We start from the raw sequence: 20,000 nt of genomic DNA on the forward strand, positions 1-20,000 counted from the left end.
TTTTTTGATCTAACGAGCATCTGGTTTGGCGATGCAAAAACAGACTGTAGCTACGTCGTGCTTATTGTTTTTTTCTTCTTCCAATTAGCCTACTATGTTAAAACAAACCGACGAAAACATGTTACTTGTTCAATTAATAAACTGTTTGTTTGATGACAAATCGCTAAAGATGAAATTGGCCTCCCTTTCTGTCATTGTGAGTGTGCGTTTTTTTAAAAAAAAATTACGATATATTCGACTTTTGCTCCTCTATTGTCGAATGGCATTTTTGGCAGAAATTCACATCCCTACGCGAGGCGAACTATTCTCAAAGACTTACTTTTTAGTTATTATTTGGGTAGCACACATATTCTGAATGCCTTCGACAGAATTCAAATGAGCCATTTTAATCTAGATTAATCTAAATTGATTCCAAGATTACAGTGAGATTAATCTACATTAATTCCAAGATTACAATGAGATCTAGATTAAAAAAAAAAATCTATGCCCACCTCTAATATATATATAAGTGTAATATATGTAAGTGTAATGTATAAGTGAAATATATATATAAATGTAATTTATAGCGTAATATATATATATATATATATATATAAGTGTAATTTATAGTGTAAAATATATATAAGTGTAATATATATATATATATATATATATATATAAGTGTAATATATATATATATATAAGTGTAATTTATAGTGTAATATATATATAAGTGTAATATGTATATATAAGTGTTATATATATATATATATATATATATATATATATATATATATATTAGGCATGTGCCGGTATCAAATTTTCATGCTGCGATTAACTGATTGAGCTTTTATCACGGTATACGGTATTATCACGATATTTTAATTGCACAAGAGAAACAGACGGATTGGGGGTATCTAAAAAAAACTTGCATCACAATGTGTAATTGTGATTGTCAAAACATTAATTTTATTTTTTAGTGACAACATGTTATAATGTTTACATGGTTACTGAGGCTACTGTTTGTATTATTGCTTAACACAATTTTCATGATTTCAATTAAATTCTTGGATTTAATTTCAATCTTGATTCAATATTGACTCATTTGGATAAATATTACGTAGGCTACAGTAGATAGCCTGCATTTAAATGTTTCTCAAGAAAAAAATATATCTCACATAATGCTGTAAACATACAGAGAGAAATTAAATATAATGCATACAATATAAATATAATAATAATATAAATATAAAAATGTAATATGCCGTAATTTTCATTATAATAACAATTATATAATGACAAGTAAACATATATTAAAATAATATAGTGCACATATTTAGCAAAATACTCCTCTCTATAGCTATTTTCTTATAGTCAACTAACATTAAATGGCTTTCCTGAGGTAAATGTAACGTTCTGTGACATAATTGTTCTCCTGCAGTGTTATTGACCTCTTTCCGTGGTTGAAAAACACTGATTGATCGAAAGTACGTACCTTTCGGTGGGTTGTACTGTATCTTTAATAAAAAGTAACAGATGATCGGTTTACTTGAACTGAGGCGCGCGATCTGTCACGTTATTTACAAGCACCAAAACAGTATTTATTGTCTGAATTTCGTTATAAAACCTGAGAGCTGATATTTTTTCATATCAAAAGTAACCTGCTCTGTCTAGTCTGTCGGTGTCAGTGTCCTCTTTTGCTCCGCGATTTTTCTCTGGGTGAGAAAATGGATGTGTGGCGCGAGACCGTGTGAAAGTGTCAATTGCGTGAGTCTCAAGCTGCTGAATGCGTGAGAGTTGGCAGCCATGCGGGGGATAAATAGTCGGCAGCGTTCCTCCTTCCGCCGTGCTTCTTTTCCATGTGAGGATTGTTTACATTAGACTAGAGTGCGCACTGCATGCACACAGTGCTTATACATGTGATGTGGGGATTGTTTACATCAAAGTGCACATGTGTTTTGCGCAGCATATACGCATTGTTTTTTAAGCGGTTGATGGAAAATAAGCTGATGCGCGTTCTAAAAATCTAAATTCGGATCTATTATTTTTCACGGTATTTCGAAGTCCCCGCGATAACAATATCGTGCATATTCATTACCGCGATTTATCGCATTACCGAATACCGGCACATGTCTAATATATATATATATGTAATTTATAGTGTAATATATATATATAAGTGTAATATATATATAAGTGTAATTTATAGCGTATATATATATATAAGTGTCATTTATAGTGTAATATATATATAAGTGTGATATATATATATAAGTGTCATTTATAGTATAATATATATGTGTAATATATAAGTGTAATATATAAGTGCAATATATATATATATATATATATATAAGTGTAATATATATATAAGTTTAATTTATAGTGAAATATATATAAGTGTAATATATAAGTGTAATATATAAGTGTAATATATATATAAGTGTAATATATAAGTGTAATATATAAGTGTAATATATATATAAGTGTAATATATATATATATTTATAAGTGTAATATACATATATAAGTGTAATATATATATATATATATATATATATATATATAAGTGTAATATATATATATATATATATATATATATATATATATATAAGTGTAATATATATATATAAGTGTAATATATAAGTGTAATATATAAGTGTAATATATAAGTGTAATATATATATATATATATATAAGTGTAATATATATATATATATATATATATATAAGTGTAATATATATATATAAGTGTAATATATAAGTGTAATATATAAGTGTAATATATATATATATATATATATATATATATAAGTGTAATATATAAGTGTAATATATATATATATATATAAGTGTAATATATATATATATAAGTGTAATATATATATATAAGTGTAATATATAAGTGTAATATATATATATAAGTGTAATATATAAGTGTAATATATATATATATATATATATATATATATATATATATATAAGTGTAATATATAAGGTTGATCGGAGAAATATGTGAACTGATATCTCAGACACACACCAATCAAACGGACCTCTGGATGAAGCGTTTCCGATAAAGTAAAAAACAACAACAAAAAAACTAAATGTAAAAATTTACGGTCAAAAATGACCAGGATCAAATTGATCAAAAGTGACATTTATAACGGCACAAAAGATTCTATTTCAAATAAACGCTGTTCTTTTGACGTGTGCGCGTTATCTTCCGAAGCGGATCTTCACTGAAAATCAAATGTATTGAGAACTTTTGTGAAAGTCAAACGGGTCTGAGAACGACATGAGGGAGATTAAACGACAGAATGATCATTTCTGTCCGTTCCACAGAATAATTGAGTGTTTCTGAGGTTTTATCTCATGAAACATGTTTTCTCTGTGTGACGCAGCGTGGGGCGTCCGACACTGCATACATTATGACTGACTGATGGAGAGAGAGATGATTTTACAAACAGCCTGCAAAGTGCTGAAGCAGATTTTTATGTTATTTATTTAATTTCTCCCGCAACTTAAAAAAATAAAAGGAGACAAACAGTCAGGAGTGAATTTATCTTCATTAGCAGTGAAGCTCATCTGCTTCCACTCAGCTGCCATTACAGATGATGAATGACATCAGAAACACGAGAGATGAAAGAGGAAAAGAAGGGAAAATGAAGGAAAGGTTTCATATATAGAAACTTAAATGGTAAATTTATAGAACTTTTTAGAGGTTCCATCATGGGATCATTTTATGCATTTATTTAAATGTATTGATTTAGTTTTAATTCATTTTTAATTTTAATTAAGTTCTATGAATCAAACAACTCGTAAACATATCAATAGGACATATCAATATCAATAAATATTATCAATAGGAAAAAAATTAATAACCCATTAAACATGAAAGAATTATGCAATTATTGAAGACATTTTTGGCATGAAGTGTTCTTTAACCCTCGAGCGTCAATTAAAAAAAGTAACACCCAGGACGAAAATGTGCATTTCCAAAAACTGTCGTAAAAATGCGAGCACGAACTTAAGTTTTAAAGATTTTAAATTTTAACGAAGACACTTGATAGATTATTGTTGAGGTAAATACAGTTTATAAAGTGAAACCAAAATACATTATAGAGGTTTAAGTTTATGAAAATCATTTATTTATTCATTATTTTATATACAACACATATTTTATGAAACATATTGAACTCTAAAATAACTAAAAAACGACTTTGATATCTAAAACAATGATGTTTCAGTGAGAGTGTGTTCGCGCGCAGAATCAGATTTTACCCATTAGATACAGCAACACACACACACACACACACACACACACACACACACACACACACACACACACACACACACACACACACACACACACACACACACACACACACTATAATATGCAGAAGCAGAAAACAGGAATAAAGCCAGTTTTTGATTTATAGGCCAAACCTGAGAAAATGGCACCATCTGGTCAAAATTTAAAAAAATATTAATTTTGAAGCCTTGCTAACAGAATGAAAGCTTATTAACAAAGGTTGCGTCGTTTAATAGTTAAGTGGCCCTGGGATTAAAAATTGCAGTTTTAATGGGTTTCTATGGGGACTTTTTGTCTTTAAGGTTCTGGGTGGAACTATTTTGTGTTATTAGAGTCAAATAGATTTTTTAAAGGAAATGAGAGTGAAATAGTAAAATTCCAATAAAAATACACACCTGTACCAAAATGTATGCAGTTTGGATTAACACAAGCAAAATTATTTAAAAAAAAAAAAACTGAAAATATAATTTTTTCCATATGGTCGCACAACAGTTAAATTCAGTTCATAGCCCTAAAATATATAGAACCACAGCTAAGTGTATAGAAAAAAGAAAACTACATGAAAATAATAAAATAAAAAGAAAGACCAGAGATTAAGAATGTTAAAAAAATAGAGAAAAGATTGAATAAGAAAGAAAACAAATGAAACAAAATCAGGTTTGAATGACGATTTTTTGAGTTTGATGATTTAATGTCAAATAATGTCTAAAATCCTCATGTGAGCCTGAATGAATCGATGCTTTAGATCTAAACTAGAGTTTCCACGTGTTTACGGTTGTTTACATGATGACAATAATGTGGTTAAACAGTGAAACATCTGCTCACAGCTGGAGCTTCAAATGAGCTTGAGATAGACAGCAGAAACTCTTCTTAAATAAACACACATGAATAAACTCTTTCTGTGGAAGAATGTCCTTGAGATCCACAATATGAGCCGCTCCTCCTACACTTTCCTTCCTCACAAACACAATCGCACAAAAGAATGGCGGATTCGCGCGGCCTTGCGCGGGTCACGACCGGAGACAGAACATCATGCAGATGTTCCTCTGACTGGAGAAATATCAATGCGAACCAACAGACTCTCTATAAAAGCTCTTGAAGAGTAAAAACACGCCTCGCGTTTAGAGGAACGTCTTTGTGAAGCACACGAAACAACAACGCCGAGATAAGCCTGAATAATTCACTTTCAAGGGTACGACTCGTTTTTCTCTGTACGTTTGTTTTTCTTTGTCACTGGAGTTCCATTAAACTCAGCAAAGAGAGAACAAAGACACGAGAGACTGAGGAGAAATCACTCACTTAACAATCTCCCTCCAGTGTGTGTGTGTGTGTGTGTGTGTGTGTGTGTGTGTGTGCGAGTGTGTGTGTGTGTGTGTGTGTGTGTGTGTGTGTGTGTGTGTGTGTGTGTGTGTGTGTGTGTGCGAGTGAGTGAGTGAGTGTGACTGTGTGTGTGTGTGTGTGTGTGTGAGAGAGTGTGTGTGTGTGTGTGTATGTGTTTATGTGAGTGTGTGTCTGTGAGAGTGAGTAACTGTGTGAGTGTGTGTGTGTGTCTGTGTGTGTGTGTGTGTGTGTGTGCGACTGTGTGTGTGAGAGTGAGTGTGTGTGTTTGTGTGTGTGTGTGAGAGAGAGTGAGTGAGTGTGTGCGAGTAAATGTGAATGTGTTTGTGTGTGTGTGTGTGTGTATGTGAGAGTGAGTGAGTGAGTCTGTGTGGGAATGAGTGACTGTGTATGTGTGCGAGTGAGTGAGTGTGTGTGTTTGTGTGTGTGTGAGAGAGAGTGAGTGAGTGTGTGTGTGCGAGTAAGTGTGAATGTGTTTGTGTGTGTATGTGAGAGTGAGTGTGTGTGCGAATGAGTGACTGTGTATGTGTGCGAGTGAGTGAGTGTGTGTGTGAGTGAGTGAGTGAGTGAGTGAGTGAGTGAGTGAGTGTGACTGTGTGTGTGTGTGTGAGTGAGTGAGTGAGTGTGACTGTGTGTGTACGTGTGTACGTATGTGCGTGTGTGTGTGTGTGTGTGTGAGAGTGTGTGTGTGCGAGTGAGTGAGTGTGTGTGTGAGTGAGTGAGTGAGTGAGTGTGACTGTGTGTACGTGTGTACGTATGTGCGTGTGTGTGTCTGTGTGTGTGTGTGTGTGTGTGTGTGTGTGTGTGTGCGAGTGAGTGAGTGAGTGTGTGTGTGTGCGAGTGAGTGAGTGTGTGCGACTGTGTGTGTGAGTGAGTGAGTGAGTGTAACGCTGTGTGTGTGTGTGTGTGTGTGTGTGTGTGTGTGTGTGTGTGTGTGTGCGTATGTGTTCATGTGAGTGTGTGTCTGTGAGAGTGAGTAACTGTGTGAGTAAGTGTGTGTGTGTGTGTGTGTGTGTGTGTGTGTGTGTGTGTGTGTGTGTGTGTGTGTGTGTGTGTGTGTGAGAGTGCGTGTGCGACTGTGTGTGTGAGAGTGAGTGTGTGTGTGTGTGTGTGTTTGTGTGTGCGAGACTGTGTGTGAAAGTGAGTGAGTGTGTGTACGTGTGTGTGTGTGTGTGTGTGTGTGTGTGTGTGTGTGTGTGTGTGTGTGTGTGTGTGTGTGTGTGCGTATGTGTTTATGTGAGTGTATCTGTGAGAGTGAGTAACTGTGTGAGTAAGTGTGTGTGTGTGTGTGTGTGTGTGTATGTTGTTCCTTGCATGTGTTTTTAGTGGTTAACGTTTGCATGTACTTTGTTTTGAGTGTCTCTCTGTTGGTGATGCTTCAGAAACATTAAGTGACTCATAATTTACCCAAAAATTAAACATGAATCATTAGATTATTGTTTCTAAAAGATGTTTGCAATATCAGGAACTGCATATAAAGTCTCATCTGAGATTCCTGATGATCACATGATCTCTCCATCTTCCCACTAACTTCTGTTTGCAGGAAAACCTTCATCAGCATCTTCACATTCAGATTCACACACACACACACACACACACACACACACACACACACACACACACACACACACACACACACACACACACACACACACACACACACACACACACACAGGACATTTAATTTTATATTTCAAATTTTATTACAACATTATTTTTCTGTTATCTCTGTAAAGCTGCTATGAAAACATCTGTATTGAAAAAAGCACTATATAAAAAGGTGACTTGACACACACACACACACACACACACACACACACACACACACACACACACACACCCTAAAGGCCTGGTGTGAAGGCCAGAGACACAGACTCATCCATCGCCATCAGCTCTGCAGAAATGAGAAACAGCGAAACCTTCAGCAGGTCAGAACAGCCTCCAGTTGTCCATCGCTCTCTCACACACACACACACACACACACACACACACACACACACACACACACACACACACACACACACACACACACACACACACACACACACACACACACACACACACACACACACACACACACACACACACACACACACACACACACACACACACACACAGAGAGCGTCAGGTACGAGAGGACACTGAACTCAAACATCAACATCACCAACAGTCTTCAAGTGCAGATGGAAATATCGCAGTTTTAAGATATACAAGCAAAGTTGCATTACAATGAAATAAAGCAGTGTGTGTCTAATTTGGTAGATCAAGATCGAAAAATACTTGAAAATATTTATTTCCAAGAAAGAGAAGCAAAGCTGCATGAAATATAAAGACAAGTTTTCAAATATTGACTTTTGTCTCACTGCCCTGGCACATTTATTCAATATTTTTTAAGTATAAACAAGTTAAAAACCACTGATATACTGCATGAGATATAAAACAGGACCTATGCCTTTCTACAGAGTCTTGATGTTGTTTTCAGGCTCTACTAGAACAGGTTTTCCTGCTTGAATGTTGATTATTTTCCTCATATTCTCCATTGTTGCGGCTCCTCTCTTCCCAGTCTGTCAGTAACGCTCTGTTTACTTCCTGTCTCTTTGAAGCCCCTCCTCCTGAAAAGCACACTGTGCTCTGATTGGTCGGCTGGATCAGTGTGTTGTGATTGGTCGAGCGCTTCAAGTGTGTTTGGGAAATGTCCCGCCCCTTATCATAACCACCAGTTTAACACACTACTAACTAACTCAACCAGGCCCCGCCCCTTTATTCTGTGCATTAATTATTATAATGAGGAATATTGTGACGTATTCGTTCCCGGACGAAACTCAAGATACAATGGAGACGTTTCAGGGAGTCAAGTCGTACTGGGATAATTCAAGCAAAAATTATAATTCTGTCATAATTTTCTCCGATATGAAAACTTAACCCATAATTCTTTATATTTGAAAGCCGATAACTGATATATTAGCCGATAAACTTTTGTATAATTTTTAAGAGTATGATTACAAAAAAGTCTCACCATTAACAGCCATGACCCAAACACACAATTCTCATTATAATTTTATGTAGCCGATATGACACATGTTGCACTTTACTATATTTTTCTTTTTGAAGTGATTACAATCATATTTAAGCAGTTCATAACCATCATGTTGAACAGTGCGCATCTGAAGAGTCTCAGCTGAAGGAAATAATACATTATTTATCTGCTTTAATATATCAGCCAAATTTCACATCAGGCCGATAACGATAACATTAAACATGAGCATATATCAGCCGATACTGATATAGTGGACGATATATCGTGCATCACTAATAAAAGAAGATATTTTGAAGAATGTCGGCAGCCAAACTGTTTTGGTTCCCATTGATTCCCATTGATTCCCATTATACAGACAAACACTGTAAAACAATTCTTTTCTAACTTAGTATTTTTGTCTTGTTTCCAGTCCAAATATCAAAAAATTCTTAAATCAAGATGTATTTACTAGATGAGTAAAATGACATGAGATATTATGTCCTGTTTTCTGGGGGAATTAATCAAAATTAAGTGAGTTGATGCTTAAAAAAAAGCTAAATTATCTCCCAATGTTGTAATTAAAATAATGTTAATTCAAAAAGAAACAAGATTATATTTCTGACCTTATTGGGAGATCATTTTGCTTCTTTTAAGCAAAAACTTCCCCAGAAAACAAGACTTAATATCTTATGTCATTTTTTTACTTTAGTAAATGCATCTTGATTTAAGAAATGTTTTGATACAATTTAAACATATATATAAAAATAACAAAACTTCACAAATGACAGAACTCCAGAGAAACACAACATTTGGACTGGAAACAAGACAAAAATACTCAATTAGAAAAGCATTTTTTGGCAATTTAAACAAAATATCTTCTTGTTTACAGAATAAAGAAATGAGAGGGAGTAAATAATGGATGGAAAAACCCCTTTAAAAACCCTCTGATGATCTTTGCGTGGCGGTCAAAAATGACCGAAGGTTTTTATTTGTTTATAATGTACTGTATTCTAGTTTGATGATTTTTTAAAATTTAATAATACGTATTTTTAGGGTATTTTATCATACTACATGATATTTACGCAGTAGTTATAATTCATTTATTCACATTTTGAGCACAGACCTGAAAATTAAATGTCCAACTTAAACTGTAGTAAATCTTATGTTTGATCTCTTTTGAAAGACGACACTTGGCAGATTATTGCTGAAGCGAAAAAAGTTGAATAAAGTGAACTTAGAAAAAAGTTACAGATTTTCACGTTGATTGTTATGTAAAATGTTTCGATTCAATTTTTATATGAAATTTATATTTCAAAAACACATTTACTCTAAAACTGCCAGAAAATCAAAGCAATAAATCTAAACAAGTTGTGCTCCACATCTGAGCCTGATATCTCAGTAAATGATCTTTCAGTGAGATGTAGTTCGACTGCAGTACCGAACGCTTCCACTAGAGGAAACTCATTCATTTCCAATGCGCTCGTTTCTGACCGCGAGGAGCACAAGTGTGAATATTTCATTCAGGACCATTTAACCTGTTCAAATCATATCCATGTTTTTTTTGTATATTCATACGCAAGTGCCAAAACCTTTACCAAGTTTCGTACCATTCCGATGAAGTAAAAAAAAAAAGTTTTTTTTTTCACTCAAAAACGAGGAAGAGCAGCATAGGGTTTTAACAGTATATCACGCAGTGTTTCTTACACCAGACTCAACATCCATCAGTCGATCGGGTTTACCTGCACATTTGGTGCGTGCTCTCAGCGGGGGCCCCGGGGCCCCGGTTCCTCCATCCAGGGGCCGCGTCAGCAACACGCTGATCTCGTACTCAGTGTCGGGGTCCAGGTGGCCGATCTTGTGTGAGGTTTTGTCGACGGGCTGCAGGTCGTACATGGAGCCGGAGACGGTGCGGTACTCCACCTCGCGGCTCACGATCGGCCCGTCTCCGTTGATGGAGTTAGCGTTGAGCTGGATCCACAGATACGTGGCTCCCACCGCCATCAGCTGAGGAGGAGCGATGGGGACCGGCGGCTCTAGGGGACGAACAACACATTCAGTGTTAAAGGGGTCCTATAATGCGCTATTTACAAGGTGTAAAATAGGTCTCTGTTGTCCCCAGAGTGTGTGTGTGTGTGTGTGAAGTTTTAGCTCAAAATACCCCATAGATATTTTGTATAGCATGTTAAAAATTTCACTTTTTGAGGGTGAGCAAAAACGCGCCGGTTTTTTATGTGTGTGTCCCTTTAAATGCAAATGAGCTACAAGAGCTGGCGTTTGTGTGTGTGTGTGTGTGTGTTTGAGTGTGTCTGTGTGTGTTTGAGTGTGTCTGAGTGTGTGTGTGTGTGTGTGTGTGTGTGTGTGTGTGTGTGTGTGTGTGTGTGTGTGTGTGTGTGTGTGTGTGTGTGTTAGCAGCTCTGATTACCTCACACACACACACACACACACACTGAACATTTCAACAACTTTTAGCCTTTTATGTTCACTGAACTGGAGTCAGAAAGATGGAGAGACTCTAGAAGTGACGACATGTAGAAGCAACAGGACATTTCTGAACGCTTAGTTGATGAATTTATGTATCTGATGTGTAGATAACTATCTTCTAGTCACTGATTAGCATATGCTGTCATGATAATCAATAAATCGTGTTCCTGGAGGCGGGGCTTATGTAAATTTTAGGGTCAGTGATGTCACTGACCGTTGTAGTTCCTACCAGCCGTTTGTTGTAGTCCTTAAAAAGTGATTTCTGTAAAAGTAAATCTCTCCCTTTGAACTTTGAGTGTCGTAACTTTGCAGATGTTGTTTATGCTCAAACACCAACAATACACACTAACTAAAGTTTAAAAAGTTACATCATAATCAACACCCCTTTAATAAGAGTGGGAAGCAGTCTGTGTGTGTCATTTTATATGATCCATTAAAAAAAATTATCACACACCGTGTAAATAAAAATAAATAAAATATAAAGCTTCGGTGACCACATTCAAACTGCCTCCGGCTACCGATCACAACAAACGCTTGCGTCTGAAATTAAACACATTTACAGTGTGCGAGAGTTTGGGATACGAGCATTGATGAACACATCAACACTGATCCTCTACAGCGTCTCAGTCCTCCGGCGAATAAAGACACAGAATAAAACATTATCGTTCATATTTACAGCATATTCACTCAGGAATCACTCGAGAGGAGAAATGAAGAAGCTCAGCGTCGGGGCGGAGTGGCAGTCGGGAGTGTCGGGGCTTTTCCCGGTGGGCCGGTAGTGTTTTCCCGGTAGTGTGTTCCCGGTAGTGTTTTCCCGGTAGTGTTTTCCCGGTAGTGTTTTCCCGGTAGTGTTTTCCCGGTAGTGTGTTCCCGGTAGTGTGTTCCCGGTAGTGTTTTCCCGGTAGTGTTTTCCCGGTAGTGTGTTCCCGGTAGTGTTTTCCCGGTAGTGTTTTCCCGGTAGTGTTTTCCCGGTAGTGTGTTCCCGGTAGTGTTTTCCCGGTAGTGTGTTCCCGGTAGTGTTTTCCCGGTAGTGTTTTCCCGGTAGTGTTTTCCCGGTAGTGTTTTCCCGGTAGTGTTTTCCCGGAAGTGTTTTCCCGGAAGTGTTTTCCCGGTAGTGTGTTCCCGGTAGTGTTTTCCCGGTAGTGTGTTCCCGGTAGTGTTTTCCCGGTAGTGTGTTCCCGGTAGTGTTTTCCCGGTAGTGTTTTCCCGGTAGTGTTTTCCCGGTAGTGTTTTCCCGGTAGTGTGTTCCCGGTAGTGTGTTCCCGGTAGTGTTTTCCCGGTAGTGTTTTCCCGGTAGTGTTTTCCCGGTAGTGTGTTCCCGGTAGTGTTTTCCCGGTAGTGTGTTCCCGGTAGTGTTTTCCCGGTAGTGTTTTCCCGGTAGTGTTTTCCCGGTAGTGTTTTCCCGGTAGTGTTTTCCCGGAAGTGTTTTCCCGGTAGTGTGTTCCCGGTAGTGTTTTCCCGGTAGTGTGTTCCCGGTAGTGTTTTCCCGGTAGTGTTTTCCCGGTAGTGTGTTCCCGGTAGTGTTTTCCCGGAAGTGTTTTCCCGGTAGTGTTTTCCCGGTAGTGTTTCGAGCCGGATCTGATAATAGTTACATTGCAAGGGCTTAGCAAGACCATCCGCGGCCCGCTGGTCAAACTGTGCAGCCTCTCTGCTCAACCCGTAAATAAATCCATCGATCCGCAAAGTTTGTTTGAGTTCTTAAATAGTCTAGCGCAGGGGTCTCAAACCTTTTTTCATTTTTAGAGCTACTTTTTTTTAAAGATAGTGGCGAGAGCTACTCATGTAATACAATGCTTAAATCTCTTAAATAATGTCCAGTGTTGTGCAAGTTACTTCCAAACTGTAATACATTATACATTACTTGTTACTGTAATTTAAAAGTAATTCATTACCTTACAATATTACTGTCTCAGAATTGTAATGCGTTACATTACGCGTGTATTACTTTTGAGATACTTTCACCAAAATAACTATACAGTAGTAGAACTTAACATTCTAATGCTGTAACGATATGCAATATAAAACACTCAGATCCACGAACCGGCAGAATCGCGACACACACCTTCCAACTCCAAGAGTTATACTCCCCGTCCAGATCCAATGCTATCACATCTTTAAATTACTATTAGTATTATTTGTAGTATTAACTGAACATGTAATATAGTCAAATATTACTGAAAATTGATTAGTAATGCCTTACACTACTGCGTTACAGCAAAAAGTAATATGTTACTGTAATGCATTACTTTTGTAACGCGTTACTCCCAACACTGATAATGTCTCATAACTCTCATATTAACAACTATCTAAACTGTTTTAGACCTAAAAGAGCTTTTGTAGGCCTATATATGTCACCCTTAAATGTCAGATAAAAGAACAGAATCAGAGATAAAAAAATGTATAGGAAATTGTACTTTGCATATTATTCTGTAAAAACACAATTATAGTTGATTTTATAGTGCATCTTAACTAGAGATGAAATGCCATGAACATTTCATTTCATGATTATAGTGACCAAAATGATCACGGTTGTCACAGAATCCTGTTCAAAAGGTACTAATACTACACAATAAAGTCAATTCAACAAGTTTTATGTCGAAAACCAGCAAATAACAAATATAATTAGCATTAATATGCACTTTTCGTTTACATGAACATTCAAATAACAACATTAAAAATGATGGCCAGATTTTAAAGGAGTGTCTTGCGACATGTTATCTACTAACATGTACAAGTTCAAATAAACTTTTGACAAAAAAAGATTTATAAAAAGAAACCTCGCATATTTCAGCCTTTAACTCTTCGGGGTCGCTGATCACGCCGGCGTGATCAAGTTACATGACCAGTTCAAGACGTCGAAGCATAAAAACAAAGTTATGTTGAGCGCTGCCGTCCACTTCAGTCGAAAGTGCTGGCTTGAAATTCTATTTTACTTTTTGTTTTGTGTTGATAGACCAAGTAAAAACGGAGATATGATCATTTAAACTTTATATAAAAAAATACTGAAGAACGCAAGAGTGGATGAACGCAAAAAGAACGTAAAAGAACGCAAGATGGGATGCGACAGGCGTTGCATTTATTCTAATAACTTCGTCGGTTTTTGTCATAAAACAAAACGGAGAAAAATGTGTGAATCTGCTGACTCTGCTCTTCAGGATGCGCGTTTGAGGGAATGGAGGAGGAGCCAACTGAGCAAACAAGCGAAACTGAAAGGCAGAGGATTTTACGGAGTTGATAAAGAGAGACATATATACGTTATATATATATAGAGAGAGATTATTGCTAGTTTTTGGAAGAGTTTGAGTAGATTTTGAGAGTAGTTTAGAAGTAGTGTAGATAGTTTAGGTAGTTTAGGAGTAGATTTAGATAAACTGTTTTGAGGAGAGGCACAGATAAAAAATAAAAATAAAAAAACACCTGATATTTGTTGTAAATAGTTGTATGCATAGTTTGATTTTGTGTTAATTGTACCTTTTCTATGGTATATTTGCAGTATAGAGGAACTCCTCTTACTCAAGGAATGAAAGCCCTGTAATGTAGATATCTGTGTAATTGTACATGAAGTGTTTTATAGAGTTTCTAAGCAAAAAAGAAAAGAAAAAACGCCTATTGCCACACCTGCTTTTTGCTGTATATAGTTTGATTTGATCTTAATTTTACCTTTTTTATGTTGTATTTGCACTATTTGGTAACCCTCATACTCTGGGAACGCAAGGCCTTAAATATAGCTCTCTGAATAATTGTGTGCACAACATTTTTTTAAAGTGGCTAAGCTAAAAAGAAAAAGAAAAGCCTATGGCTACACCCGCTTTTTTTTGTAAATCATATTTTTTTGTATATAGCTTGATTATATCTGAATTGTACCTGTATATGTTGACATTTACAACTTGTGTTTACATGTTAAACCTTTTAAAATGCTTCATTGAGCATGTTTGTGTTTTTTGTAGTAGAAAAGCTATAATTTTTCTATTCGGATTTTGTGTTTTGTGTGTGATTTTGGGTCCAGTATGTTGATACAGTACATCAAAGTGAAAAACTCATTGTCTGGTCATATAGGTGATGTTGTGCTGAAAAAACCAAACATGATATGGTTAACATTTGTTTATGTTGCAAAATTTAAAAGTAAAATAAAAGTACTCAAAAACGGCCAAAATAGCCCAAGACTCCGAAGGGTTAAATCATTTTATAAAAAGAATGAGTCAAAAAAGATAAATTACTGACGTTTACAATGCACATTAGCTTATCTTTAATAGTAAAATTCGGTCTGATTTCCCCGTGGCGTCTGTCGTTGCTATGCAACCATGCACTGCGCTCTCCACAACGACAAAGTTTTAATGGATTTTTTCATCTCGCTGCGCCTGGAAAAAATGAGTGAAATAACGATTTGAAATAACGAACTTGAGCGCGCAAAAGGCGTGTTGGAGACCCCTGGGCTAGCGGTAGAGCTTTTGCCAAGCGTGTCAGAGGTTACGGGTTCTAATCCGCACTCGTTTAGTTTTTTTTTTCTCTCATCAAAACTGAATATATTCATCAGTGGTTACAGTATATCAAGCAGGGACACGTTTGTGTGCATTTTATTTTGTGATTTCACCGGAATGAATACAGTCTCCACAACGGCGATAGATTGAAGCGCGCGCACGAGTGAAAACTGCCCAGATAGCACAAGTCTATTTGATGTGATTTTTACATCTGGAAGACGTATTTTTAAGAGTGTTTGCTCATCTGCAATACGTCTATAGGACGTTTCCTGTCAGATGTCAAATAGACGTTTAAAAGATGTCGGTTTAACATGCATTCTAAATCATTACATCTTAAAGACATCTTCTAAACGTCTATTTGACATCTGACAGGAAACGTCCTATAGACGTATTGCAGATGAGCAAACACTGTTAAAAATACGTCTTCCAGATGTAAATATCACATCAAATAGACTTGTGCTATCTGCGCGAGACACAGACAACACTGTATCCATGCAAACGATCGCCGCGGCAACGAGCGCTCAGCTTCAATTCAAAAACAACACATTTTAGCGCTCGATCTCTTATTTAATAGCGAACTAAATTAATGCTCTGCTAATTAACTGGAGATGTTTTATTTATTAGGTACATCAGTGTCTCAATGTTTCAAAAAGTGGTGTGGGCCAATATCCATCCTGAGGAAAAGTGGAAAGACACACTTCACTGGATCTAAACAAATCAATCTAACCATAGATGCGACCAGTAGTGCTGGCTTTCTTAATCTATTTAAAATAATTTTTTCAAGGGTTCTTGCAAAAAAAAAAAAAAAAGATTTTTCCCAAAAAATACCCCCCCCCCCCCCAACTCAGTATTTTTGTCTTGTTTCCTGTCCAAATAACAAAAAGATTCTTAAATCAAGATGCGTTTTCTAGATGAGTTATTAGATATTATGTCTTGCTTTCTTAAAACACGCAAAATGATCTGCCAATGGGGTAAGAAATTTTTTTTTTTTTTTTTTATTTAATTATTATTTTTTCTTACAGCATTGGCAGATAATTTAGCGTGTAAAGCAAAAACTCACTTAATTTAGATTTTTCCCCTCAGAAAACAAGACTTAATATCTTATGGCATTTTATTTCTCTAGTAAATGCTTTTGATTTAAGTTTTTTTTTTTTTTATTTGGGCTGAAAACAAGACAAAAATACTGAGTAAGAAAAGCATTTTAAGCAGTGTGTTTCTGTAGTGAGAATCACGCGTGTTGGTATTGACCGACTGCAGACCGTGACCCCAAAATACCCATAATCCTCCACTGCTAATCAAACATCACCTCAAACGAGCCGCTTAATCCCGATCTCTATAAACTCTGTGTCTCGCTTCTTCTTTAATCCAGTCTTTTGTTATTTGTCTGTAGTTTCACGTGCGTCGCGAGACATTGACCTCTGACCTCTGACCTCTACGGGTCTTCAGCGAAAGACTCGCGTCTGAACTCTCCAACGGTTACAGACCAATGTGAAGAACGTGACGTCGTTCATGAGAATAATGCTGTAATGCAACACAAATCTCACACACAATTAATTTCTGCCTTCAAAAGATAATTTCTGGTGATTTTACAGAGATTTGACCTGCGTGATTCACACACATTATCAAGTTATAGTACAAATTTAAATTATATTAAACAGCATATTGAAAAAATAGTGAGTGTGTGTGTGTGTGTGTGTGTATGATTGTGTAAGAGTGTGTGTGAGTGCATTTGTGAGTGAGTATGTGACTGCGTTTGTGAATGTGTGAGTGAGTGAGTGTGTGTATGAGTGTGAGGGAGTGTTTTGTGTGTGTTTGAGTGTGTGTGTGTAAGTGTGTGTGTTTTTGTGTGTGTGTGTGTGTGTGTGTGTGTGTGTGTGTGTGTGTGAGCGTGTGTGTGTGTGTGTGTGTGTGTGTGTGTGCTTGTGTGTATGAGCGTGTGCGTGTGTGTATGAGCGTGTGTATGAGTGCATTTGTGACTGCGTTTGTGTGTGTGTGAGTGTGTTTGAGTGTGTGTGTGTCTGTGTGTGAAGTGCGTTTGTGAGTGTGTGTGTTAGAGTGTGTGTGAGTGAGTGAGTGTGTGTATGAGTGTGTGTGACTGTTTTGTGTGTGTTTGAGTGTGTGTGTGTGTATGAGCGTGTGTGTGTGTGTGTGTGTGTGTGTGTGTGAGCGTGTGTGTGTGTGTGTGTGTATGAGCGTGTGTGTGTGTGTGTGTGTGTGTTTGAGTCAAGTCAAGTCATCCTCATTTATATAGCGCTTTTAACAATGTAGATTGTTTCAAAGCAGCTTTACAGAGATAAACATATAATTTGATGTAACAGAGATTGGTTTGGTTTTATAGAGGTTCTTGAAAAATGAATGAGTGAGTGTGTGTTTGTGTCTGTGTGTGTGTGTGTGTGTGTGTGTGTGTGTGTGTGTGTGTGTGTGTGTGTGTGTGTGTGTGTGTGTGTGTGTAGGAGCGTGTGTGTGTGTGTGTGTGAGCGTGTGTGTGTGTGTGTGTTTGAGTGTGTGAGTGTGTATGAACGTGTGTGTGTGAGTGTGCATGAACGTGTGTGTGTGTGTGTGTATGAGCGTGTGTGTGCATGTGTGTGTGAGCGTGTGTATGAGCATGTGTGTGTGTGTGTATGAGTGTGTGTGTGCGTGTGTGTCTCTATCACTCTCACAGAAGTCATCTATCTCCACACACTGAAGCGTGACCCGTGGGCCAGAGATCAGCCGCTAACAGGAGTTTAATGAAGCGCTTTATAGAGACATCCGTCACACACGTCTCACACACACACACACACACACACACACCTGTGACTTCATCAGATCGAGCTCAGAGTTACACACACACACGTCACACACACACCGAGACTTCATCAGATCGAGCTCAGAGTTACACACACACACACACACACACACTGAGACTTCATCAGATCGAGCTCAGAGTCACACACACGTCACACACACACCGGGACTTCATCAGATCGAGCTCAGAGTCACACACACACGTCACACACACACACACATACACACACGTCACACACACACACTGAGACTTCATCAGATTGAGCTCAGAGTCACACACACGTCACACACACACCGAGACTTCATCAGATCGAGCTCAGTCACACACACACGTCACACACACACACACATACACACACGTCACACACACACACTGAGACTTCATCAGATTGAGCTCAGAGTCACACACACGTCACACACACCGAGACTTCATCAGATTGAGCTCAGAGTCACACACACACACACACACACACACACACACACACACACACACACACACACACACACACACACACACACACACACACACATACACACACGTCACACACACACACTGAGACTTCATCAGATTGAGCTCAGAGTCACACACACGTCACACACACACCGAGACTTCATCAGATTGAGCTCAGAGTTACACACACACACACACACACACACACACACACACACACACGTCACACACACACACCGAGACTTCATCAGATCGAGCTCAGAGTCACACACACACACACACACGTCACACACACACACCGAGACTTCATCAGATCGAGCTCAGAGTTACACACACGTCACACACACACTGAGACTTCATCAGATCGAGCTCAGAGTTACACACACACACACACACACACACACACACACACACATACACACACGTCACACACACACACTGAGACTTCATCAGATTGAGCTCAGAGTCACACACACGTCACACACACACCGAGACTTCATCAGATCGAGCTCAGAGTTACACACACACACACACACACACACACACACACACACACACACACACACACACACACACACACACACACATACACACACGTCACACACACACACTGAGACTTCATCAGATTGAGCTCAGAGTCACACACACGTCACACACACACACTGAGACTTCATCAGATCGAGCTCAGAGTTACACACACACACACACACACACACACACACACACACACACGTCACACACACACACTGAGACTTCATCAGATCGAGCTCAGAGTTACACACACACAGACACACACACACGCACATATATTTATCTCTCATTTTTGATCAGTTTTTCAGTAAACAATTTTGAATATCTTCAGTTATTCTGCTTGTTCTCCAGTAAATGAATCTTGATTTAAGAATGTTTAGATATTTCTGCTGGAAAACAGGACAGAATCACTGAGGAAGAACATCATTTTTTGCAGTGTATAAAATACAAAAGAGGCGGAGTCTCATCTGGCATGAGGGCGGAGCCATTGAAAATGATTGACAGCTCTCGGTCGGGAGAGGCGGGATTAAAGCCATCAATCACATAAAGCTGTGAGATAGAAACTACAGGAACATAAATTCAGTTGAGCGAGAGAGACAAAGAAAGGGATATTGAAGGCCATTACCG

At 37.6% G+C, this 20,000-nt stretch overlaps 1 protein-coding gene across 1 annotated transcript in view; it reads right to left on the bottom strand.

The window, feature by feature from the left end:
- The window catches only part of LOC143733302 (receptor-type tyrosine-protein phosphatase mu-like), a 325,940-nt gene that overhangs the window by 172,604 nt on the left and 133,336 nt on the right, over window positions 1-20,000 (bottom strand). Inside the window, exon 7 of the mRNA XM_077224964.1 lies at window positions 10,385-10,678. Within this exon, the coding sequence (XP_077081079.1) occupies window positions 10,385-10,678 (294 nt within the window). The remainder of the gene's footprint in view (window positions 1-10,384; window positions 10,679-20,000) is intronic.

The sequence above is a fragment of the Siphateles boraxobius genome, unplaced genomic scaffold (assembly GCF_051911475.1).
Source record: "Siphateles boraxobius isolate OS27281-9 unplaced genomic scaffold, OSU_SipBor_1 96, whole genome shotgun sequence".
NCBI classification, from domain to species: Eukaryota; Metazoa; Chordata; class Actinopteri; order Cypriniformes; family Leuciscidae; genus Siphateles; species Siphateles boraxobius.